Here is a 25,990-nt window from a genome sequence, read left to right as displayed (position 1 = left end):
TCTTAAGTGAGACAATTCCCAGGGATTCTTCTAATCCTAGAACAAAATGACTCTATATAGAACCCTATTCTAGTACCCATATTTCCACTTTGCTGTGACTTGGTCCAAATTACTTTGTTCCTTAGAAAACATTGATATATTTACAATAGATGAGCCTCCTAATTATAAGGTTAAATTTATCTTATGAAATATTTCTATTTGAAAAATAATTAAGCCAATTAGCCCTTAACTCTTGGCTTTAAATTAACTGAGTAAACTCCTCTTATCTCTATTCCCTGTTTTAAATTTTTTCTATTTTTATTTTTGGACTCAAGAAGTTCACTTTTATGTCTGTAAAAATCTGTTAACCACTAGCATCAGTGGTGAATTTCTAATAATTTTACCTAAATAGAGCATATTTTACATTTCTTGAACATTGGCTAGCATTAGATAAACCAAAGAATATATTCCTTGGTATCCAAAAGTGGGAATTGGTACATTTTGGCATCTGTAGTAAGAGTGTAAATGAGAAGTTGGTCTCAAGCTATTGTTTTAGTGCTATGATTTCATTCTCTATACAGTCAGTTTATTATTCCTTCCAAAAATACTGCTGCCTGCTATTAAATTTCTTCTCACAAAGCATTTTAAAACTGTAGAATGTTGCGAATCTATAAATCTCAAATAAGTAGAAATCACCTCTAATGCTGTCAAGTCCTGTGTTATAGAATTGGCAATTATAGCAATTTCAGTCTATCAGTGTTTAGTAGGAGAGGTATTGATGTTTATTTTATTCCTTATATATGTCTGTATGACTTAGTCTTTTTGAAACTTATTTGTGTAAATTTAATGGGATTGGATCTTGCTGCTATTTTAATGATTCACTAACCTGGATTAATTAAAGTAGTTGTTTATTTTATTGGATTGTATATGCAGGTTAAAGTACAGGACTTCACCCTGCGTATCATAGACTAAGGATGATGTTTCAATGCATTGTTTGGTTGTTACATAACTCCCATCTGTCTGGAACAAAGGCTATTGCTGGGTCCTTCTATTTCAATAACAGTTATTCATTTCAGCAGATATTTATGAAAAAGCTGATATGTGCAAGGCACTAGAAGTACAAAGACAAAAATGAAATCATCCCCTGCCCTCAAGGAACTTACATTGTATTAGTTATTTTTCAAGTGTCATCCTAAAGTAATGATGATTATTGTGCAGTGGCTCTATTTCCAAGTTGATTTATGTCTCATTTGGACTTTTCTATGGGATATGTTCAAATTTCATGCCATTACTTCTGATTTTAAAATAATTTTCCTTTGTTGTAGGATGAGCAGTTCTTAGGTTTTGGCTCAGATGAAGAAGTCAAAGTGCGAAGTCCCACAAGGTCTCCTTCAGGTATGGCCAGCTAAGCAAATGGTGTGTTTGAATTTTAGACTATCAGGTTTTTTACCTTGCTTTATCTAAGCCTTTTAAGAGATGCTCCTTTAAGCTTTTGATATGTATCAATCCTTCACACTGACTAGGAAACAGTATAAGAGCTATTATTACTCAAGTGCTTCTAAATATTCTGCAAGGCCCCATTTTATTCATTCATTAGATTCTTTGCTCTATGAAACAGGATTGTGACAAGTATGCCTTGAATGGTATGGGAGTCTGCTGGGGAAAGAAAATTGTCAAGAGTGTCTTTAGATTTATAGAAGGAATGCTCTTCTGTGAAAATAATTCAGGGGTAGCTTTTTGTAGGCAAACTTCTGTTTACTATTGAAATACTAGTCTAGTAGATAGAAACAAATTTAGCAGCCCATAATATTCTTTAACCAACCTGACCTTTACCTGAAGTGCAATTTCTGAGTCTTAAAATGTATGAAATCAGTATTCTTCACTATTGGTCCAGGGTATATGGCAAACAGCAAGACCATATTGGAATGAAGAGTTGAAAGGAAATGAAGTTTCATGTATTAGAAACATTTTTCTTGATCTCAAGCAGAAATAACTAGAATCAGACCTGAGGTCTTAGATTTCAGCTGGAAGACTCAGACTTATTTTTTGAGAATAAAAGTTGAAGTAATTTTGAATGGTTCATGCAATGCTGTTATGTGAATGAAAGAAGTATAGTCCATTGGAAATTATTCCCCAACCCATGCTCCTTTACTGATTCCCCCTGAACTTTGGTTTTCCCTTGCTCCAGATGGGTAAAAAAATCTCATTAAATATGAAGCTGTTAGTTAATGGCACTAAATCATTTCTTGCCCTTCACTAAACATTTGAATTTCATCCAGGAATGTCATGATCAGTATACAGTAAACTAACAACAAGCTCCCTAGAAGGCACATTTACAAGGTAACAGATCTGCAATGGTGACGCTTCAATTCCTTTGTGATTGAGTGAGGCAGATGACAGTTATATCTAAGTCCTATCCTCATAATTGATGCTTTTGAGATCAAGTAGTCAAGATATGACAAAATCATATAATTTTAGAACTGGAAAAGGAATCAGTACTGATTGTGTATTCTAAACATCATTTTACAGATGAGGAAATCGAAGGTCAGAGAAATTATGTGACCTACCCAAAGTTCCCCACACCTAGTTTAGTAGGAGAGTTGGGACTAGTAGCCAGGTTCCTTCCCTTCCATTTTCTTTACTTATTTGCCTAGCAGAAACTGACCATTTCATAATTGAGATCTAAGAACTTTAATGAGTCTACATTTTTTAATAGTCTTATCTAAAGAGTTCCTTTTTGAAAGTTAAATAGATTAAGGGCAGAGAGCTAGCAAAGCTATCTGAGTAGTCAGATTCAAATCTATCACAGTCATAATTTGGCATGTATGTATTTTTCTGACCAGAAGTTTTCTTTTAATATTTCATAAATAACTGTCTATTTCAAGAAGGTTTCCTTTAACTTCTTTTGTTCTCTCTTTCCCTGAAAGACTCAGGTCTTGTTTTCTCTAAAATGGAACTCTATAGAAATAAATTCTTGTTTAATAAGTAAAACCTAGCTCCCTGCGATCTTCTACTGTTATTACTTTAGTTGTGATTAGCCGCTGTTTAGATTTGATTGTGAGTCCTTTAATCTATTGTGGGTAGGGGAAAATCTCATGAGTTAATGGGTGAGAAAGGCATTTATATTTAGAAGGCTTAATAACTAGACCAGTATGGACTCATTTTTTAAAATAGGTTAGTTCCATAGTCTAATGGGTATTGATCTTAAGAGGCTAAATCTCTTTTGGATCCCATCAGTAAAGGTTTTGGATCCAGGAATATGTTCATTAATGCTGGACTAGGAAAAGGATAAGATATAGCAGTGTTTGATTAATTTTTTAAAAATACTGTCTTGTAAAAGAAATACTTTAGAAAAGGGGCAACTAGAGTAGCTTTTTTTTAAATCATCCTTCTGATAAACAGGCAGATTTGGCTAATTCAGATTGACAAAGTATTTTCATTTGGATTGAAAGAAAGCTGAATTAGTTAATGGCTAATGATATAAAATAATGATATCCCTATCAGTAATGATATCACACTGATAGTTAACGATTTTTATTACTTGGGTGTTTGACCACACCAGGTCAAGAACCTTAGCATAGTAGAGTACATTAGTGGACTTGCCATTTCACTTAACTTCCTTATTAGATTACATGCCATTGAGTTCAGTGCTCTTGTTTTGGTGTCTTTTGAATGTATTTCTGCCTAGCAAGTTACCAGTTTGCTTCAGCAGAACAGGTATTTTGACATATAAGTATTGTAATAAAGACTATAGGCTACAAGTTATTGATAGAGCTTCCTAGAAGCCTTGACTTTTATGTGGGAGGAATTGTAGAATTTATTGATGAAAGCTTGCCCACAGACCCTTGATCTAATTATTGTTAAGTAAGAACAGATTCACTTAAAACTAAAATTTTTGAATAAAGAATTACTATGAGCCAGTGTACAAATGTCCTTAAATTTTCATCATGGAATGTGGAGAGTTAGTATAGATTTTTAAATCCTTTTCTTCTCAAAATAAATGTTTTTCTTGCTCATTTGAAGTTTCAGGAAAACTAGCCTTGATTGAAAACATGTATTGCTGTTTGATTTTCTTTTTTACTTGAAAAAGTAAAAAAACTGTTTTACTTCATTCCTTTAAGGTTAATTTTGAGAAGAAGGAAAAGCTTACTCAAAGTAGTCTTTTATTGGATATTAAAACCAAATGGGGTACAATATAAAATGGAGTCCTTTCTCTTTTGCATGTCCATGGCTTATGCTGTATTCACATACACTTTGTTAAGGTCAGTCACTTGGAACTACAAAGCTAAATGTGTGCTCTTCATTGTTTGATTCTATACACAGTTAAATCTAGTCCTCGAAAACCTCGTGGGAGACCCAGAAGCATCTCTGAACGAAATTCAGCTGTCCTGTCAGATTCTTCACCAGTGTTTTCCCCTCTAAGCAAACCAGAGACTAAATCTGGAGAGAAAATAAAGAAGAAAGATTCTAAAAGTGGAGAAAAGAGAAGAGGAAGACCTCCAACCCTTAGCAGTGTCAAATTCAAATTATCACAAGGAAAAGACATATCAGACTTATCAAAGGGGAGCAAAGAAGATACCTTAAAAAAAATTAAACGGACACCTTCTGCTACATTTCAGCAAGCAGCAAAAATAAAAAAGTTGAGAGCTGGTAAACTCTCCCCTCTCAAGTCTAAGTTTAAAACAGGAAAACTTCAGATTGGGAGGAAAGGGGTACAAATTGTCCGACGGAGAGGAAGGCCTCCATCATCAGAACGGATAAAGACAGATTCCGCACCCCTCATTAACTCTCAGCTGGAAAAGTCCCAAAGGGTCCGGAAAGAGAAGGATGGTACACCACCACTCACAAAAGAAGAAAAGGCAGCTGTCAGACAAAGCCCTCGAAGGATTAAGCCTGTTAGGATTATTCCTTCCACCAAAAGGACAGATGCAACAATTGCTAAGCAACTTTTGCAGAGGGCAAAAAAGGGAGCTCAAAAGAAGATTGAGAAAGAAGCAGCTCAGCTGCAAGGAAGAAAGGTGAAAACACAAGTCAAAAACATCCGACAGTTCATCATGCCTGTGGTCAGTGCTATCTCCTCAAGGATCATTAAAACCCCTCGGCGGTTTATTGAAGATGAAGATTATGACCCTCCAATTAAAATTGCTCGACTAGAGTCTACACCAAACAGTAGGTTCAGTGCTACATCCTGTGGATCCTCTGAAAAATCAAGTGCAGCTTCACAGCACTCTTCTCAGATGTCTTCAGACTCTTCTCGATCCAGTAGTCCCAGTGTTGATACATCCACAGATTCTCAGGCCTCTGAGGAGATGCAGGCACTTTCTGAAGAGCGGAGTAATACTCCTGATGTACATGCTCCATTACCTATTTCTCAATCCCCAGAAAATGATAATAGTGATAGGAGGAGTAGAAGGTTTTCAATCTCAGAGAGAAGCTTTGGGTCTAGAGCTTCTAAGAAATTATCAGCCTTGCAAAGTGCCCCCCAGCAACAAACCTCTTCCTCTCCACCTCCACCATTACTCACTCCACCACCACCACTACAACCAGCTTCCAGTATTCCTGACCACACACCTTGGCTTATGCCTCCAACAATCCCCTTAGCATCACCTTTTTTGCCTGCCTCTGCTGCCCCCATACAAGAGAAACGAAAGTCTATTTTACGAGAACCAACATTCAGGTGGACCTCTCTAAAGCATTCTCGGTCAGAGCCACAGTACTTTTCCTCAGCGAAGTATGCCAAAGAAGGTCTTATCCGCAAACCAATATTTGATAACTTTCGACCCCCTCCACTGACTCCTGAGGATGTTGGCTTTGCTTCTGGTTTTTCAACATCTGGTTCCACTGCTCCAGCCCAGCTATTTTCAGCACTCCATTCTGGAACTAGGTTTGATATGCACAAAAGAAGTCCTCTTCTAAGAGCTCCCAGATTTACTCCAAGTGAGGCCCACTCCAGAATCTTTGAGTCAGTAACTTTGCCTAGTAATCGAACGTCTGCTGGAACTTCATCTACAGGGGTATCTAGTAGAAAAAGGAAAAGAAGGGTGTTCAGCCCTATCAGATCTGAACCAAGATCTCCTTCTCATTCCATGAGGACAAGAAGTGGAAGGCTTAGTACTTCTGAGCTATCACCTCTCACCCCACCATCTTCTGTCTCTTCCTCATTAAGCATTTCTGTTAGTCCTCTTGCCACTAGTGCCTTAAACCCAACTTTTGCTTTTCCTTCCCATTCCCTGACACAGTCTGGGGAATCTTCGGAGAAAAATCAGAGACCAAGGAAGCAGACTAGCACTCCAGCAGAGCCATTCTCATCCAGTAGTCCTACTCCTCTCTTCCCCTGGTTCACGCAGAGCTCTAAGCCAGAAAGAGGGAGAAACAAAGACAGGGCCGCTGAGGAACTGTCCAAAGAGCGAGATGTTGACAAGAGTTTGGAGAAGGACAAAAACAGAGAGAGAGACCGGGAGAGGGAAAAAGAGAACAAGCGGGAATCAAGGAAAGAAAAAAGGAAAAAGGGGTCAGAAATTCAGAGTAGCTCTGCTTTGTTTCCCATAGGTAGAGTTTCCAAAGAGAAGGTTGTTGAAGATGTTGCCACTTCATCTTCCGCCAAAAAAGCTGCAGGGCGGAAGAAATCCTCATCACTTGATCCTGGAACAGACATTGCCACTGTAGCCCTTGGGGATACAACAGCTGTCAAAACCAAAATACTTGTTAAGAAAGGGAAAGGGAGCCTCGATAAAACCAACTTGGACCTTGCGCCTGCTGCACCATCCCTGGAGGAGAAAGCGCTCTGCCTTTCTTCTTCTTCATCAAGCACTGTTAAACATTCCACTTCCTCCATTGGATCCATGTTGGCTCAGGCAGACAAGCTTCCAGTGGCTGACAAGAGAGTAGCTAGCCTTCTAAGAAAGGCCAAAGCCCAGCTTTATAAGATTGAGAAAAGCAAGACTCTCAAGCAAGCTGACCAGCCCAAAGCACAGGTATTGTTTTTCATCTTGACTATGAGATAACTTCCCAACACACTTAATTTTGAAGTTGTATTTTGCTGTAAAAATAGTATAATTGTGACACCTGAAAAGAGTAGAGGCTTTTCTTACTCTGAGTAATGATTATAGCAACAGATAACAGATGGTTGAAAAATTTAAATAAGAAGTACTTGAGCAGAAGTTGAGGGGGAGAAAAACTATAAAAGTTAGTTCAAGATAGAGTAGACTTTTTTTTTAAATTCAGCAGAATGACTGCTAGTGTCTCTGGCTAAGAATGATGAGTTGTGCCTGGCCTTGAATATCTAAAAACAAACCTTTCTGTTCTCCTTTAGATTTAATGTTCTTCAATTTGGGACCACATTTTGCATTTAGGGCTTCTGCCGGTTGGGTGTTCCAGTAATGAGATTGAGGCTTACCTCTGACACCATGCTAGTTACTCTTTAATAGTTTGCCTCTGAGTAATAGGATATACTTAATTAGTAATTTTGACTCCTCCTTAAACCCAGAAAAATTCTAATTTCAGTCTTGGTCTATACATCCATTTTTTTTTGTCTTTCCATTTATACCTCAGTATTGATCCTAGAAATGTAAGAAAGTTTAGGCATGTTAGTAACCTACATATTAGGTAATATAGTCATGATAACTTTAGGTTTTAGCTAACTTAATGGACTTCTGTTGTGGGATTAATGGCCACTTAGGTTCTGTGTTTTATCCTGGCCTGCTGGCTTTTAAAAACAACCGATCCATTAAGAGACATGGCATCAGCTTTGGAAATCTATTTTAATCCTAGGTCATAGGAAGTTTGTCTGCTATTCTGTGATTTTACCTTTTATTTATTCTCAGAATACATGTTATCAATGTGGAACTTAAAAGCTTTAGGTACTTAACTTTTCTTGTTTATCTCAAATCAAGGGTCAAGAAAGTGATTCATCAGAGACATCTGTTCGAGGACCCCGGATAAAACATGTTTGTAGAAGGGCTGCTGTTGCCCTTGGCCGAAAGCGAGCAGTATTTCCTGATGACATGCCCACCCTGAGTGCCTTACCATGGGAAGAACGAGAAAAGATTTTGTCTTCCATGGGAAATGATGGTAAGTATAGGAATGTTGATCATGGAACGTGTGGACAGATATTCAAATTTGATTGTTAATAATCTTGAGAATGAATAACAATATGTCCTTTGTGTCATTACATTAAATTTCTAGAAAGCTGATCTTATTTTTATAGCTTAAAGCAAGGATTCTTAACCTTGAGTTCTTGAACTTGTAGGGTTTTTTTAAATATAACTATTTTAATATAATTGGTTTCTTTGTAGTCTTATATATTTTATTTTATGCATTTAATACATCATTCTGAGAAGGCTCCAGGGCCTTCACTAGACTGTCAGAGAGGTGCATGACACAAAAAAGGTTTACAACCCCTGGATTAAAATAACCTTTCTTTTAGTGCTTCTCTTCCTGCTTTTGCCAGAACTATAGTCTGTCCACACGTGGTTAAGGTTCTTGCTTTCAAAAAAAAAAAATAGCAACTTGATTAAAATTTTTGAAAGTTGAAATAATGTTATTTCATGCAAGGTCTGACTTGTCCATTTAAATGTTTTTCATTATAAAATATTTGTTTTTCTGAACCATGGTTTAAAAAAAGGATATTTCCTAGTAGTATGCATTTTTAAGGGGTTTAAAAGATTGCTCCCCAATACCTAGGGACAATGTATAAAGTCTGTAAGACCTAATACACGTTCTTTGGCAGATAAGTCATCAATCGCCGGCTCAGAAGATGCTGAACCTCTTGCTCCACCCATCAAGCCAATTAAGCCTGTCACCAGGAACAAGGCACCTCAAGAACCTCCAGTGAAGAAGGGACGGCGATCAAGGAGATGTGGGCAGTGCCCAGGCTGTCAGGTGCCTGAGGACTGTGGTATCTGTACTAATTGCCTAGATAAGCCCAAATTTGGTGGCCGAAACATAAAGAAACAATGCTGCAAGTGAGTGGGTATTTTATTTCAAGGATTGAATCTCTGTACTGTGAAAGGTATTTCTTCATCTTTGGCTCTGGTTTTGAATGGAGAGGAGTATGTCTTATCTTTGTCAGGCAGAGCCAAAAGAACCTGAAGCTTGTGTTGAAACTTGGATTGGAGATTGGTTGGAGAGATTGGTTGGAGATTTGGAGCTTAGGAAGCAGAATTAGGGGTGTTGATTGGCAATGCTCTTAGAGTAGAGAAGAGTCCTAAATTTGAAGTGGGCAAGAGAGTGGTTTCACAAAAACAAATTGAACACATAGGTCACAGTGGCTGTTTATTAAGTCAGTTGAAACTTTTAATTTTTCTTACGGTAAATTAGTTATGTATGTAAGCTATATCCTGGAAATTTTGGGTATATTCTATAAAATTTGCTTTCTCCACTCCCCACCCTCACCTATCTCATCCTTTCCTTTGGGTTATTTCCATATATGTTTCAATGCATAATAGTGATCTTTGCAGTGTGAGTACTCCCTCCACAAATTCAGATTGCAGTTTTTCTCCGTCTTGGTAGGTGGTTTGTGACTGAAAAACATATCATCCTATGTTCAACCTTGTAATGAGCCTCTCAGAACTTAGATTGATTTTCTAACAACAGACATAACAGTCTCTTGCTATGCCTATAATCAAAACCATTCCCCTTTTGTGAGATTGCAATCCATGTATATAAACACAGTGTAACCTCTGTGATATAACGATAAATTGGATTAGGATTTCTGTTAAAAGTTAACATTAGAAATTTCCATTCTTATAACTTTGACCTTCCTTTAGTCACTTTCTGGGACTGGTACTGCCAGCCTGAGTAAGGTCTGAAAGCAAGGAGAAATGGCATAAAGATCTTGGTAATACAAAATCTATTTTTGTTATGAGAACTGATATATTATCCACATCTTCAGAAACCAGTCTATAGGAAAAAAAATCTACAAATAGCCCCAGTGTTAACTGGTTTTATGTAAGGATTGCATCCATATCCTTTGTAGTTAAAACAGAAAGAAGTGTCAAGCAAACCATAGCTCAGCAACTAATTAAATGACAAAATTATACAAAAGGAGATGAAATGGGATCAGTGAAGTATTAAAAATACAAAACAAAATCAATCAGCAATCATTAAATGTTTATACCAGGCACTGTGCTAAGCACTGGGGATACAAAAGAAAAGCAAAAACAGTTCCTGCCTTCAAGGAACTTGTTTTCTATTGGGGGAAACAACATATAAACCATTTGGTGCATACAAAATTCACACACAATAGTAAGATAACCTTAGAGAGGAAGACTAGCATTGGTAGAGCTTGGGAAAGGCCTGAAGAAAGTGATATTTGAGCTGAACCTTAAAGGAAGCCTGGGATTCTAAGATGTGGAGATGGGGAGGCAGAGAATGGGAGATAGCCAGAATAAAGGCATAGAGATGGGGGAGGTATAGGGTTATGCCAGCATAGGTCCACCTGGCTAGATTGTAGAAGAGAGTAAAGTGGAAGACTGGAAAGGTAGGAAAAGGACATGTGAAAAGTAAGAAAGTATACTGGTAGAATTAGAATGGCAGATAAAGAATCAGTTTTATTTATTAATTATTTATTTATATGTTCCCAGCTTATTTAGTGTTCAGCATATAACTAAAAAATAAACTCCTTTCACAAGGGCGTAGTGCTAAATTTTATTACCAGTGTTCACCTAGTTCCAGCTAATTCAGTTGTATGATACAAGTTATATGATAAAGGGTTAAAACCTTGTACCTAAATATCAGTTCTTTCTACAACATATACAACAACTGGACATATACCTAAGTAAATACCTGTTCTGAGTTGAAGAAATGGGCTGGTATTTGCTTACCTTTTAAATTCCAGGGAAAGTTAATAGAGCTTATGTAGGTATCCTTGAGGGCTGAGATCTAAATTGAGCTATGACTTTGTTCTTTTGAATTCAAGTAGCTCCTGTCTTCACCCTTAATGATCAGCTTTGCTCTTGGTGAACCTGAAGCAGACTTGGGGTTCTCTGGCTCAAATGTTCTTGAGGGCAAATTAATAGATCTGTTTTGATTAGCCTTCCAACTATCTGTTTGTCTTCTCAAAGTAACTTGCCTTCTGGTCCATCTCTTGTTCTCTAGAATGAGGAAATGTCAGAACCTGCAATGGATGCCTTCCAAAGCCTACCTGCAGAAGCAAGCTAAAGGTAGAGCTTTTAACAAGAGCCTCTTAAAGCATCTCCTGCTAATAGAATGCTATGTTTTTGTGTGCACATCTCATGATTAGCTCATTCCTTTCCTCTATAAAGATAAATCATGTCCCATAGCCCTTGTGCCTTTTAGGGCCAACTTTGTGTGACAGAAGCAGTGTATAAGACTGCATGACACTTCTAAGATTCTCTGTATTATTTACATGTGATCTTGTTTCCTATACCAGCTGTGAAAAAGAAAGAGAAGAAGTCCAAGACCAATGAAAAGAAAGAGAGCAATGTTGCAAAAAATCTTGTGGACCCTAACCAGAAAACAACTCCACCAGCAAGAGAGGATCATGCCCCAAAGAAAAGCAATGAACCTCCGCCCCGAAAGCCTGTGGAAGAAAAGAGTGAGGATGGAAATGTGTCTGCTCCAGGGGCTGATTCTAAACAATCCAGCACTTCTACTGCTAGAAAGACTGGCAAGCAGGTCTCCCAGCCAGTACAGGTCATTCCTCCACAGCCACCTAGCACAGCACCACTAAAAAAGGAAGCTCCCAAGACCACTCCTAGTGAGCCCAAGAAAAAGCAGCAGCCACCACCCCCACCCCCACCACCTCTACCACCACCTCCACCACCTCCACCACCTCCAGAATCAGGTGAATAAATGAAGATAGAAGGAATTGCTAACCCCAAGCCAAAAATACCAACTAAAACTCTGCTTATTTAAAGACATCGGTATTCTTCTAAGGTGTTGTTAGACCAACTAAAAACCTAAAATGTGTGCCCTATGTAAATTGCTATGTAATTTTAAGTCTTGGGTTCAGAAAAATCAGCTACCTTGTGTTCTCTGCCCAACCAACACTTAATAAATATAATTAAGTGCTTGCTACTCGTAAGGCATTTTGCTAGATGCTGGGGATTCACAGATATATACGACACAGACCATGGTCTCAAGGAGCTTACAATCTAATGGGGATAAGACATGTACCACAGATACACAGATAACTGTGGTACAGGAGAAAATGTGGTAAGTGCAAAGGAAAGATCCAGACAAAGTGCTATGAGAAATTTGAGGAGGGAAGAGATTATTTTCAGCTTGGGATAGGGGTAGGGGCAGGAATAAAGTGGCATTTGAATTGGGCCTTGAAGGAAGGAGGGGACTTCAATATACCCAGATGGGATAAAGAGGGATTCCATTCTAGGAACAAAAGAATGCATGAGAAAAACCACAGGAACAGGAAAAGGGCAAAATTAGAGTGGAGGAGAGAGAAGAGTTAGGTTTTGTTTTAATGCAGACTACTTGAAGGGGTGTAGTATCACATAAGGCTGGAAAATTAGGTTGGGCGTAGACTGTGGAATGTTGACTGTGAGCATTAGAAGTTTAGGCAGTGGGGAACCACTGAAGATTTTTGAATGACAAGAGTTTAGCCAGAGCAGTGAATTAGGAAGATTACTTAGGAGGAAAAGTGGTTAGACAAGAAGCCAGAAGACCACTTAGGACCTGGCTATTCTAGTTAATAGTCTAGATAGGAAGAGATGATGGCCCAAACTGGCATGGTTACAATATAAATGGAAAGGAAGTAAATTTGGGGGATTGTCTTGAATTTTGTACTCAAGTTTTTCTAGAGTTAACATATTTTTAGATTAAAAAAATTTTCTAGGTGAATCAGTCATATTTAGGGGAGTCATTGTTATCTAGAAGTGACTATAAGATTGGCAGCACCTGACTTATATAATTCTTAATTTCTTAGTACCAGAGCAAAGCAAGCCGAAAAAAATAGCTCCTCGCCCAAGTATTCCTGTGAAACAGAAACCAAAAGAAAAGGTGAGGTGTTACTTGTTTTTCTACATTCCAGTAATCCAGACTAATTTTTTTTTTTTTTTTAAGAAAAGTAACCCTATTTTATGGCTCTTTATATGGTTCAGAGATGATTCTACATTTTTGCTTCTTTGGGTCTCAGGATCTTAAAGATCAGGGAAAGATCTAGGTCAAGGATTTAGCATTTCTCCGTTTTTCACTCTTCGTTTGGTTGCCCCTCTTGGAGTTTTCCTTACTGGGATTACCCAAGGAATCTGCTGTTTTGCAGCTTGCTTAGCTTAATTATGGTTTCTCAATTGTACAAGTTAGTCCTTTTATAGTTTCTGTCTATAATACTTATTCTTCCCTACCTTACCCTCATTTTCCTTTTCCTTTGATAATTTAAGGATTTGAAGAAAGAATATATTTAAGGTTTATCTATGAAAGTCCTTTGCCTTTTCCTTCAGAATTCTCATTTGGGAATTTTCCAATTGGTTACAGATAAACTTTGTTTTAAAATTTTTATACTCTGTAGTGCTGAATAAGTAGGCAAGGAAGTTGTGGTTTGCTTTTGTTTCTACCTCTTGACTCTTTAGGAAAAACTCCCTCCAGTCAGTAAGCAAGAGAATGGCACTCTGAATATACTCAACACCCTCTCCAATGGAAATAGTTCCAAGCAAAAGTTGCCGGCAGATGGAGTCCACAGGATCAGAGTAGACTTTAAGGTAAAGGGGCCAAATTGCTTAGTTTGAACATAATGGGTTGTAAATAAATGTTACGAGTTGTATTTCTTGAAGTAACTCCAGGGTTCTTATCCTAGGATCCACGAATTTTTTTAAAAAATATTTTGGTAAATATTCAAAACAATTTATTTAATTTGTAACCTGTGTATTCTATTTTATGCATTTAGAATATGCATTTATTTATGCATATCTGTTCTGTGAAGGGGTCCATAGGTCTTCCCCAGAATGCCAAGGGTATCTATAACACAAAAAGAGGTTAAGAAACTCTGCTCTAATTGAAGGGCCTAGAATGTAGAATGTTTGAAATAAATGGGAACTCCTAACTTTTGTCTCTTCTTGTAATAATAGTCTTGCACTGCTAGACTCTTAGGAGAAACTCTGCTTGAGCATCTTGAGAAGTAACAAATGGCTAGATAAAGACAATTTCCAGGGGGAAAAAAATCTATAAATTATCGAACCATGAAAGAATGCTTGAGTCAATAGAGCTGTAAGAGAAATTTAATTCTAGCTATATTGATATAACATATTTAGTATGAATTGAAAGGTGACGTTTTAAGTGGTTTATGCCTGAGGTTAGGCAATTAGAAAAAAGTAGCACAACATATTTTTTAATTCACTAAAATGTAGAGCTTTTAACTAATGGTATTGTAGTGGTTTTATGGCTATAGTATTTCCTTTCATCCCAAAGCCATATTCTTGGAAGATTCATAAGTTCAACTTTTTTGCTTTACAGGAAGACTGTGAAGTAGAAAATGTGTGGGAGATGGGTGGTCTAGGCATCCTGACCTCAGTTCCTATAACTCCCAGAGTGGTTTGCTTTCTCTGTGCCAGCAGTGGACACGTGGAGGTAATTTATCTGCAATCAATCAACAAGTATTTATTAAGACTAGCTGTGTGCCAGGCATTGTACTAAGGATGCAAAGAGAAAAATGGAATAATTCTTTGCCTTCGGTGTAAGGAGCTTACGATACAACATATCTATATTTGGGTATATGTAAGTAAATACAAAGTGATTCTTTAGAGGAAGTGGTGCTAGCAGTTAGCAGCTGTGCGGATTGGGATAGGTTTCGTGTAGAAGGTGGTATGTGAGCTCAGTCTTGAAGGAAGCAGGATTCTAAGAGGTTGAAGAAATATAGCAATATAAATGTTCTGTTTTAATAGAAATTATTTGCCACTTTACTAGAATATAGTAGGTTCTATGTCCAATTTTAAACAGTATGGAGGAGGGCTTTTGGGACTTTCCAGGAGGTAGGGAAATAGACTTTCAGGAATCGGGCCATACTGAGGCTAAAAAGTTCCTTATTTCTTTAAAAAAACAAAAAAAAACAAAAAAAAACCCTTTAGCTTTACTAGAGTTAAACTGGAGAAATGACCTTTCTGACTTTTCTTTTAGTTGTCCAAGTATAGTATATGGGATAATAAGGCCATCTGGCCACGTGAAGGATTTGCTATTGATAGCTATAAATATATCCATTACTAATTAAAAGTCCAAATGAATTTCATATATGAATAAATGACTGAAAAGAATAAATTAATTTTATAACTGTCTTCAGATCTTCAGATCTTAGTCCAGCACAGAATTTTTCATGGAACTTGAAGCTTATTTAATCTTAGTCATGCTCCCGTAAAACTAAACAAAAACCCATGGGATACTTGATCATAAGAAATTTCTAGTTGCTTCCCCTTTAAAGTCTAACTAGGGCTTCCTAAGTGTCTTCAAATTAATGCTTTCTAAAACCCTCTATCTTATATGAAACAACTTATAATTGAAATTGTAAGGCAAAAAGAGTATCAGTGTCTCTAGGGCTTCATTCACATATTAACCTCACTGATTAAATTCTACTTGTTGTAAAACCAGGAAGAAAAAAGGAGGGTTGGTTGATATTTCTAGGCAGTAGCTAATGTATTCTTATTATCTCTCTTCTAGTTTGTGTATTGCCAAGTCTGTTGTGAGCCCTTCCACAAATTCTGTTTGGAGGAGAATGAGCGCCCTCTAGAGGACCAGTTGGAAAATTGGTGTTGTCGTCGCTGCAAGTTCTGTCATGTGTGTGGAAGACAGCACCAGGCTACAAAGGTACTAAGAATAAATAACATAACTACTTGGGACACATCCCTCTGTCTGTATTTCCTTCATAGAGCTGTTAATAAAATTTGCTCAATATCAAGTATTAAGACTTTTCTAGTGACTTCTTTCATACAATGTTAACTCTATCAGAGAACTTAGAGATTATCTTTTTTAACCCTTTTATTTCATTTAGCTAAGGCCATACATATACGTAGTGGTCAAGACCAATATACACATCTTCCTAACTTTTAGCCCATATTTTTTTTGCTCCACCCTGAGTATTTTTTTTTAGTTTAATCTCTTTTTGATGTCCAGGTGGATTGACTAGTGCTCTCCTTTCACATTTTAATTTTGGGGCCAATTTCAGTATTTGCTGCTAGGTGAATGAAGGTCCCTGGCTTTGGTTGTACAGGTCAACACTTTTTTTTTTTTTAAGGTAATTGGGATTAAGTGACTTGCCCAGGGTCACAGAGCTAATAAGTGTCAAGTGTTTGGTCTGAGGCCAGATTGGAACTCAGGTCCTCCCGACTTCAGGGCGGGTGCTGTATTCACTGCACCACCTAGCTGCCCCAAGGCCAACGCTTCTTAAACTGTGGATCGAGGCCCCATGTGGGTCTTTAAGTTTAAGAAGTTTAAAAAGTTTAAAAAGTACTGAACAGTTGAGAGTAGAAAAGGTTTAAAAAGCCCTGGTATAGGCCATCATTTTGATATAAAATGTTTAATTGTATTACCTCAGGAAAACAGATTTGAGATTAAATTTCTTGGGATCTCTGTCTGTATCTGATTTTATTCCATGTGTTCTGGTAGACGAGTCAGATTGTGTCCATTTAGAAGCTCACATTTTTTAAAGAAGGGAAGTATTTATTAAAGGAGCCCATTTTATTTCCTTTGCATGGTGCTTGACACATAGTAGGCACTTAAATACTCGTTGATTGACTTGTAATTAATATAATTTTAAAGAGCTTTTCTTTTCCAGATATTTATGACTTGGTAAGTAATAACCAAATTATTAACTATTTAACAGTTACTATATTCAAGGTACTGTTTGGCCTTCTTTGAGGCTATAAAGAAGTAAATGACATTACAAGTTTCTAAACTTATTTAGTTCATTTTCCCTGGAATGTAGTGTATATGAAGAGAAACAGTATCAGATAAGGTTGGAGAGATAGAGTGGTACTTGATCATGGAGGTCCTTGAAAACCAGGATAAAAAGTTTGAACTTCACAGTGAAAATCTCAGCTGGTAGAGACTTCAGAGTACATTTAGTCCAAAATCTACCTGAGCATCATACTTTTCTCCAATATCCCGAAGTAGTCACCCAGCCTATACTTGAAGACCTCCTTCAGTAGGGAATTAGAGAGCCATTGAGATGTTTTAAGCAAAAGAAAGGTGTAACTAGATCTTTGGATGAGAAAGACAGTTCTACCTCTAGTGTGAAGAATGAATTGGAGGGGAGAAGGTGAAGAAAACTTATTAGAAGATTATTATTCTGGTTGAGGCATATGGTAATGATGTCCCATATTAGAGTGAAAATTGAGAAGAGAGGAAAGGTGTAAGAGATGTTGCAGAGGTGAAGTTGATAGCATTTGCTTGATAGCAGGGATTCTTTTTAAAAAATTCTTTTGTAGTTACTGTACCTGGCACATGATTGGTGCTTAATAAATGTTTGTCAATTGATCAATTGATCAGTTGATATAACTGATTAGATATAAAAGGTGAGACAAAATAGATTAATCCCAAGGTTACATATGTGAAAGACTTGGTAAATGTTGGTGTCACAGACAGAAACTGAAGTCAGAAGGGAAGAGTAGGTATAATGGGAAAGATAATGAGCTTGGTTTTGAATAAGTTGAATATGAGCCAGTAATAGGATTCCCATATCCAAATTTAAGTTTCCTAAAGATATTTGGAACTCAAAAAAGAGGTTAGAATTAGAGACATAGAGTTGGAAATCTTCCACCTAGAGATGATAGTTGAAACTCTGAGGATTCATGAGATTACCTAAGAAGAGTGTACAGGGGAAGAAAAGAAAGAGCGCTAGAGACAAATCTTGGAGAACACCTCAAGTATTAAGGCTTAAAAAATAGGATGAAGAGTAGGGAAAGGAGATAAAATAGCAGTTACTGAGATAGAAGGAGACTCAAAAGAGCATAATGTTGATGAAAGAAAGGAAGCGGAGTATCCATTTAGTAGGAAGGCAAATGACGGAGTTCAGAACCTTAGAGAGATCAAGATTTAGAGGACTTTGTGTGTGTGTGTGTGTGTGTGTGTGAGTGAGTGTGAGGCAGTCGGGGTTAAGTGACTTGCTCAGGGTCACACACCTAGTCAGTGTCGTGTCTGAGGCCAAGGATTTTTTTTTTTTAAAGGCCATTAGATTTGGCAATCACAGAGTCATTGATGGATGACCTCTAATAGAGCAATTTCATTAGAGGATGAAGTCAGAAACCCAGATGCATGGTATTGGATAGTAAAATGGAGATACTGGTATAAATAGCTTCTTCAAGAAGTTTAGCCATAAAGGGGCACATATAGATGAGGAGAGAGCTGGGTAGGTTAGAAGGGCCAAGGGAAAGCTTCCCACTCCTCCCCCTACCCTCCCCCACCCCCGATTGGGAAGAACCAAACATATTTAAAGGCAGATGGGCAGGGAGAGATTAAAGGTGTTTGAGGGAATGAGGATGGCTGCTGAAGCAAGGTTCTAAATCAGTCAAGAGATAATATGATCATATAGGTAGAAGTGTTAGCTTTTAAGGAAAGGAAAGATACAGCTCTCTCTCCAGAAGGAAAGAGGATAAAGAGTTGATGGTGATGATGAATAGATAATATATTAGAAGGAACCTTAGAGGCCATCTAATCTAGCCTCTCATTTTACAGATGAGGAAATAGACACAGGGAAGCTAAGTGACTTCCATAAGGTCACATGGGCAGTGGCAGAAGTATTTAAACTCAGTTATTCTGACTCCAAATCCAATTTGTTCTTTCAACTGTCAGCCTTTTGAGAAGTTTTGAGAAATGGGGTGGGGGGGGAATGAGGGAATTCAAAATATTGTGTGATCTTCATTGTCTCAGTGAAGAAGGACGCCAGTATGTTCATGTTTAGGAGGGAGAGCTGTGGATGGGAGAAGAGATTAAAAAAAAGTTTTGAATAGTTGCAGTGGGCGATGAAATGATGGTATAGTAGAAGGATTGATTATCAAGTAACAGTAAGAGCCCAGTTTATGGGGTGTGCAGTGAATTTTTGCCGTAGGATAAACCAGTTTGAACAGAAGTATTGAAGGTACCATAAGCTAGAATGAAAATGTTTGTCTAAAAGGTGTTGATGCACTTTCTTTTGACACAACAATTATTTACCAACAAACAACTTAACTACGCACTGCCCCACCTCCCCATCCTACAAAGTACATTCTCCCCAAAAGACAATTTATCAGTTATTAACAGAAAGAAAAGATAAGCAGAATTCTGGAAAGATGACGGAATAAGAGATAACCCTAGGGTTCAGCTATCCCCTTACCACCTGAAATCAATAAGAAAGGTGTCAGAAAATACAACAAAAACAGCAATGCCAGAAAGAAGAAAAATGAAAGAAGTTTCTGTAAGGTAATTCTTTATGAAAAAATAACTGATGACTGGCAGTCCTGTTCCTGGATGCTTTCTCTACGTACCCACTGTAATACTGGCACAGGTTGGTCCCTTACCCAACCTGGGCCTTTTATGGTATCTGTAATTTTAGACATCACTTTTTCTTAAAAAATTAATTAATTTATTTTTAGTTTTGAACATTCACTTCCATAAGATTTTGAGTTCTAAATTTTCTCACCCTCCTCCTCCTTCCCAAGATAGTGTGCAATCTGATATAGGTTCTACATATACATTCATATTAAACATTTTCACATTAGTCACATTGTGAAGAAGAATTAGAACCAAGGCGGGGGAACCATGAGAATGAAGAAACAAAAGAAAGAGAGAGGGAAAGAGAGAAAGCAAATAGTATGCTTCGATCTGCATTCAGGCTCCATAGATCTTTTTCTGAATGTGGGTAGCATTTTCCATCATTAGTCTTTTGGAGTTGTCTTAGATCCTTGCATTGCTGAGAAGACCTATTAGACATCATTTTTTGGAGCGACATGTCCCAGTCCCATGGTATCCTAGATATATAATATCCCCCATGTAGGTTTTGACATGTTTATGGGACCGATTCCTGAGCAAGAGGGAAATAACTTGGTCACGGTTAAAAAAAAAAAAAAAAAAAAAAAAAAGGTTGGATTTCCCAGTGGGGAAGAGGTCAAGCTGCAAAGCTTCGTTGGACCAGTGCCCTGACTGTCCCTTTTCTCTAACCTTTAGTGAATTGGGGCGCCATGAACCCCACCAGCCCCAGGACATGGGGTAGGGACAGAAGAAAGTTGGTTGCTGACAGCAAAGAGAATCCCAGGAGAGTGGAGCTCATAAAAAATGGACAGGCCAAGCTGTGGTGACCTTTCAGCATCTCCCTTCATCAGTGTCCCTGGTGACTGAGAGAGAATGGAGGACAAAGGAGCAGGAGTTTGGGCCTCATTTAGAGCTATTTAATATAAAAGGAGAATGATGATAAATAAGGCCCATGATTCAGGAAATACCAGATAGAAAAATCAGTAGTGACTCATAAAGATCTATAAAAGCAGTCAGAGGAAGGAAAATGAGGAAACAAAAGTCATCACAAATGAACATATTGAGTAAGTACTTTGCAGCAAAAGAAATTGGATTTGAAAAACTCCTAAGGAAGATGAGATTAGCACAGCAAATTATATGAGGCCCCAAGAAATTAGATGATGGAGCATCTCAAGAACTTTCACAATATTTGAAAGAGCAGTAAAAGAATAAATTCAATAAATCAAAAGATACAGGCCAAATTAGAGTTCTTAAGGAAGAAATCAGTAAGTCTGACAAGAAAAATAAATCATATAAAACAAAGATTCTCTCCAAATTAATTGATTCTTTGACAGAGAGACTAGAGTTAAGACTATAAAATGACAGAATAAGAAGACAAATTAAACAAAATCAAAAGATAAGATTGGAAGAACATGTAAGAGCTCTACAAAAGAAGAATATTGAAGAAAATAGGATGAGACAATATTGTCTTAAGGAATATAAGTCCTCCAGAAAAGCTGATTAAAAAATAGCCCTGCAAGCCATTTTTCAGAAGACCATACAAGAAAATTGCCCAGAATAATGGAAAGCAGATAAAAAGGTATAGATTGGGAGAATCCTTAGAATAGCAACAGAAAGAAATCCCAAGTTTAACTCACCAAGAAACTTAATTGTTAAACTTCAGAATTGCAACATCAAACAACAAATATTGGAGATAGCCTGGGGGAAAATATCTTTCATATTCCAAGGAAAATCAATAAACAGCATGTTGGGGTTTTTTGCAACAAACCTAGGGAAAAGTTTGAATCTGATATTGAAAAAAGTAAAGATTTGTTTGCTCCTTTCCCCTAAAATAACATAAATTCTGCAAAATTCATCAGTAAAAAAAATTGAACGTTCAGCAAAAGGAAACTTTTGCATCATACTTTCCAGAGAACTCAGAGGTGAGTGGGATATATTCAACATACAAATTTTTAAGAAGAAAGGTTTAGTTATCAATAAAAGACTAAGACAACTTGATCAAGACAAAGATAGGAAATCATACTGGCAAATTAAAAACTGAATAAGATGAATTCACAACAGTACATGAACAGAATTATCAGAAACTTATGCAAAATTACATGCAAACAAGGAAATTAATAAATGTCAACAAAAAATACAAAATACTCAAATTTAAAGCAGAAACCTAGAAATCTTAACCCAATCTCAGAAAAAAATAATTGGAGCAAGCCAAAAGTAAACTGCTGATGGAAAAAATCTTGGTTCAGATGAATTTCTTTTTTTAGATATATTTTTTTTCCAATTACAGATAAGCAATTTTTTAAATTCTTTTTTTTTTTTAATTTTGAGTTCCAAATTTTCTCCTTCCCTTCCCTCCCCTCCTCCCCCTTCCTTGAGAAGGTGAGAAATTTGATACAGGTTATATATGTGAAGATATGCAAAATATATTTCCATATTAGTCATGTGGAAAAAAAACCACACATGGACCCCCTCCGAAAAAAAAGAAAAAAAAATTTAAAAGTCTGCGTTGATCTGCATTCAGACTCTTACCAGTTCTTTCTCTTGAAGTGGATACCGTTTTTCATCATGAGTCCTTTGGAATTGTCTTAGATCATTGTATTACTAAGAATAACTAAGTCGTTCACAGTTGCTTACTTACAATATTACTGTTACTGTATACAGTGTTCTCCTGGTTTTGCTCACTTCACTTTTTCACTTTGCATGAATTCATGTAAGTCTTCCCAAGTTTTTCTTAAAGCATCCTCCTCGTCATTTCTTATTGCACAATAATATTCCATCACAATCATGTACCACAACTTGTTCAGCCATTCCCCAGTTGATGGGCATCAATTTCCAGTTCTTTGCCACCACAAAAAGAGCTGCTATGAATATTTTTGTACGTATAGGTCCTTTTCCCTTTTTTTTTTAAATCTCTTTGGGATACAGATCTAGTAATGAATGCTATTGTTGGATCAATGGGTATGTACACTTTTATAGCCCTTTGGGCATAGTTACAAATTGTTCTCCAGACTGGTTGGATTAGTTCACAACTCTACCATTAGTGCATTTTTAGTCCCAATTTTCCCACATCCCTTCCAACATTTATCATTTTCCTTTTCTGTCATATTAGCCAATTGGTTCAGATGAATTTCAAAGAAAATATTATCAAATGTTTAAAGAGGAATAAATACCTATGCTACAAAAGTTATCCCCAAAACTAGAGAAGGTACTCTACTAATCAATCAAGTATTTATTAAGTGCCTACTATATGTCAAGCATTGTGCTAGGCCCTAGGAATACAAAATAAAATATGAAACATTTCTGTTCTCTTGAAGTTTACATTCTATTGAAGGAGATAGTTTATATATGTAGAAATATAGCTAGATTAAATGTAAAATAAGTACAAAGTATCTTAGAGCAACTTCATGTAGAAGGTAGTGCTTGAGATGAGTTTTAAAAGAATTGAGACATGATTTTAGAAGTCGAAGTGGCAATATCTGGCAACAGATTTATTATGTGGGGTGAAGGAGAGTTTTTAAGGATTTATACCAAAGTTGTAAATTTTGTAGACTCTAAAATGGGTGATGTTTTTGACGGAAATAGGAAAGTTCAGGAGAAACTTAATAACTTCCCTTTTCCTGTTGCGAGTTCCAGTATCCACATCAATAAACTATTTGGCAGATTAGATAACCTAAAGGTTATCTTTGACTCTTCTCTTTTAAACCCTCTCCTTCATATCCAATTCATTGCCAAGGTCTGTTGATTTTACCTTCATAATGTCTTTTGCATATGCTCTGTTCTGTCTTCTGCTTCTGCCACCTCCTTAGTGCAGGCCTGCATCACTTGAAGTATTGTAATAGTCTATATAAAAGTTGGTATGCCTACCTCAAGTCTCTCTCCACTTTAATCTGTGCTCCACTCAACTGTAAAAGTGATGTTCCAAAAGCTCAGGTTTGACCATGTCACACACACACACACACCTCACACACACATACACTTCTCTCACACACACACACACCTCACACACACACACACACACACACACAGTCAATTCCATAGGCTCCCTATCAACTCCAGGATCCAAATATAAGATCCTCTAATTTACTTTCAAAATCCCTCATACCATGCTCACCCCACCTTACTGGTCTTCTCATGCCTTATACCCTCATAGACAGATGGAGAGGTTAGGGCTGGACAGGTAGATCTAAGGGGCCCAGGGGATCCCCATAGTTAGCAGACATGATGTGGCTAAAGATCTAATGCAGAGGAGACAAAGGAGTGGTCAGGTAGGAGGGCAATCTGGAAAGAGTGGTGTCACAAAAACCTAGAGAGACATAAAAAATGAAGATATATTCAGTGTTCTTGGTTGGCCTGGGCCAACATAATAAAAATTATACTGTTGCCTGAATTAATTTACAATTTTAATGCTATGCCCCTCAAATACTGAAGAGTTACTTTATAAAATGAAAAGAAAATAACACAATCATTTAGAGGATCAAAAAGTCTGTAATCTGAAGAATAGAAATGAAAAAAAAGTAGGAATTAAAGATGTGACCAGATCTCAAACTATACCAGAAAACATCAATGAACTATTTGGTAGTGGTTAAAAAAACAACAAAGCAGATCACTGGAACAGATTAGATAAGCAAAACCCAAAATAGTGGGTTTGATAACAGAATTTTATAGATGAAATGACCATTAGGGAACCTTCTGACTTCTGAGGCAACCCATTTAATTTTTGGATAATTAATGGTTAGGAAACTTTTCTTGATAGGAAGTCTAAATTTTTGACATCTACCTTTTGTTTCTGTTTATGTCTTAAGGACAAGTCTAATCCCTTTTTGATTGATAGCCTTTTCTCTCTAGATTAAGCATTCCCAATTCCTTCAGCATATTCTTAAAACTCAACAGCATAAGTTATTGGAGGTTAGAAGCCTTATTTGACAAGAACAGCTTGGAAAACTGAAAAGTTGTATTGCAGAATTTAGGCTAGTATCTTATCTAAATATAATAGTATCTGCAGCTGGATATATGACTTGATAATAAGAAGTCATATCATAAAAAATGATAAAGGAGATACCTTTCACAATTCTGATTAGGGAGAGGCTTCTTAACCTTTCAAGAGAGAAAAGTGATCATAAAAAACAAAATAGGCAGACTTGATTACATAAAATTTAAAAGCTTATAAAAGAATAAAATCAATGCACATAGAATAAGAGAAGCTGTTTGGGGGAAATATTTATATAACATATTACTGATAAAAGTGATATCAGATATAATAAGTACTAACAAATAAGTGGGAAGAAGAGATGTTGTTCTCGGTAAAAGTCATGAATGAATGAAAATGCTTTTATTAGGCCTATTGTGCAGTAAGCAATGAAGAATTTGAGGACTTGTAAGAAACCTGTGAAGTTTGTTTAAATTGATGTCAAGAGAAATAAGCAAAACCAAAAGAACAGTATATTGTACACAGTGACTAGAAAAGTTCGCTAAAAGAAGACTCACTAACTGTGAGTAGCTGAAAATCTAATTACAGTATTTTTAGACTTTTTTGAGGTATTGATTAGTTTGGTGATTTTTTTTTCTCCTTTAAAAATGTATGATCTAATGGGGTGGCTTTTTGGGAGGAGGAGGAATACTCAGAGAAATTTTGGTGATGTCACAAAAGACAACAAAAAAAAATTTTTAAACTAGTTGTAGTCCCAGAGAAAAGTATTGAAACATACCCCACTGCCTCTAGAGAGACAAGAGATCTTTAAGGGCAGAATGTTGCATACGTTGTCAGACCTGGTCTCTGAATCTGTTGTTTTTCTTAAGTGCTTCCCATCTTATTTTTGAAGAGATAAATGGGGGGATATATCCTTTGGATTAGATAATACAGTACTAATATTGATTATTGTATTTGACCACAGTTAAATTGTCTCTTAGTGTTGACTTTCATATTGTGTTTGTTGTTCCTTTGGTTATGATATCTTTGCTCTGTCTTGATTCTTATGAGTCTTCCCATATTTCTTTGAAGTCTTCTTACTTGTCATTCTTTATGACATAGTAGTATTTCCATTACATTCAGATCCTTCAATTTGTTCTCCAATGTTTGAGCACATATTTTGTTCTGGAAATCTTTTCTTCAGAAACAATCCTAATAGCAGAGAGGAAGAAGGGAAACTTTATTTCAAAGGGAACATACATATGTTAAGTATGATATTTCAGTAATCTTTTGTACATTTAGGTATTTAAGTCCTTTACCTTCCTAGGCACCTTAAGGGGAGAGGGGAAGGGGAATGAACATTGTGTGTGTGGGTGGGCGTGGGGGTGTGTGTGTGTGTGTGCCAAACACTGGACTAAGCACTTTTTACAAATATTTCATTTAATCTTTACAATCTTGCAAAGTGGATTCTATTATTACCCCCATTTTACAGTTGAGGAAACTGAGGCAGACAAGTTAAAAGATTTGCCCAGGGTCACACAGCTAGTAAATGTTTTGAGGCTGGATTTGAACTCAGGTTTTCCTGATTCCAGGCCTAGTGCTGTATCCACTATGCCACTAGCTGTCTCTAAAGGATCTTTAGGTCCTTTATGCTAAAATTTTGCCTTCCAAGAGTAAATTAATGGTATAGGTGATATGCTCAAG

The 25,990-nt window shown here is 36.8% G+C and overlaps 1 protein-coding gene across 1 annotated transcript in view; it reads left to right on the top strand.

Moving 5' to 3' along the window:
• Nucleotides 1-4,268: 4,268 nt before the first annotated feature.
• KMT2A (lysine methyltransferase 2A) overlaps nt 4,269-25,990 on the top strand; it is a 52,721-nt gene continuing 30,999 nt past the window's right edge. Inside the window, exons 1-9 of the mRNA XM_027835588.1 lie at nt 4,269-6,953; nt 7,872-8,049; nt 8,708-8,942; nt 11,077-11,141; nt 11,372-11,785; nt 12,881-12,954; nt 13,524-13,652; nt 14,404-14,517; nt 15,598-15,744. Of these exons, the coding sequence (XP_027691389.1) occupies nt 4,269-6,953; nt 7,872-8,049; nt 8,708-8,942; nt 11,077-11,141; nt 11,372-11,785; nt 12,881-12,954; nt 13,524-13,652; nt 14,404-14,517; nt 15,598-15,744 (4,041 nt within the window). The remainder of the gene's footprint in view (nt 6,954-7,871; nt 8,050-8,707; nt 8,943-11,076; nt 11,142-11,371; nt 11,786-12,880; nt 12,955-13,523; nt 13,653-14,403; nt 14,518-15,597; nt 15,745-25,990) is intronic.

The sequence above is a fragment of the Vombatus ursinus genome, unplaced genomic scaffold, assembly GCF_900497805.2.
Source record: "Vombatus ursinus unplaced genomic scaffold, bare-nosed wombat genome assembly UNPS02014816.1, whole genome shotgun sequence".
Taxonomy (NCBI): domain Eukaryota; kingdom Metazoa; phylum Chordata; class Mammalia; order Diprotodontia; family Vombatidae; genus Vombatus; species Vombatus ursinus.
This window is presented reverse-complemented; position numbering and strand designations above follow the sequence as displayed.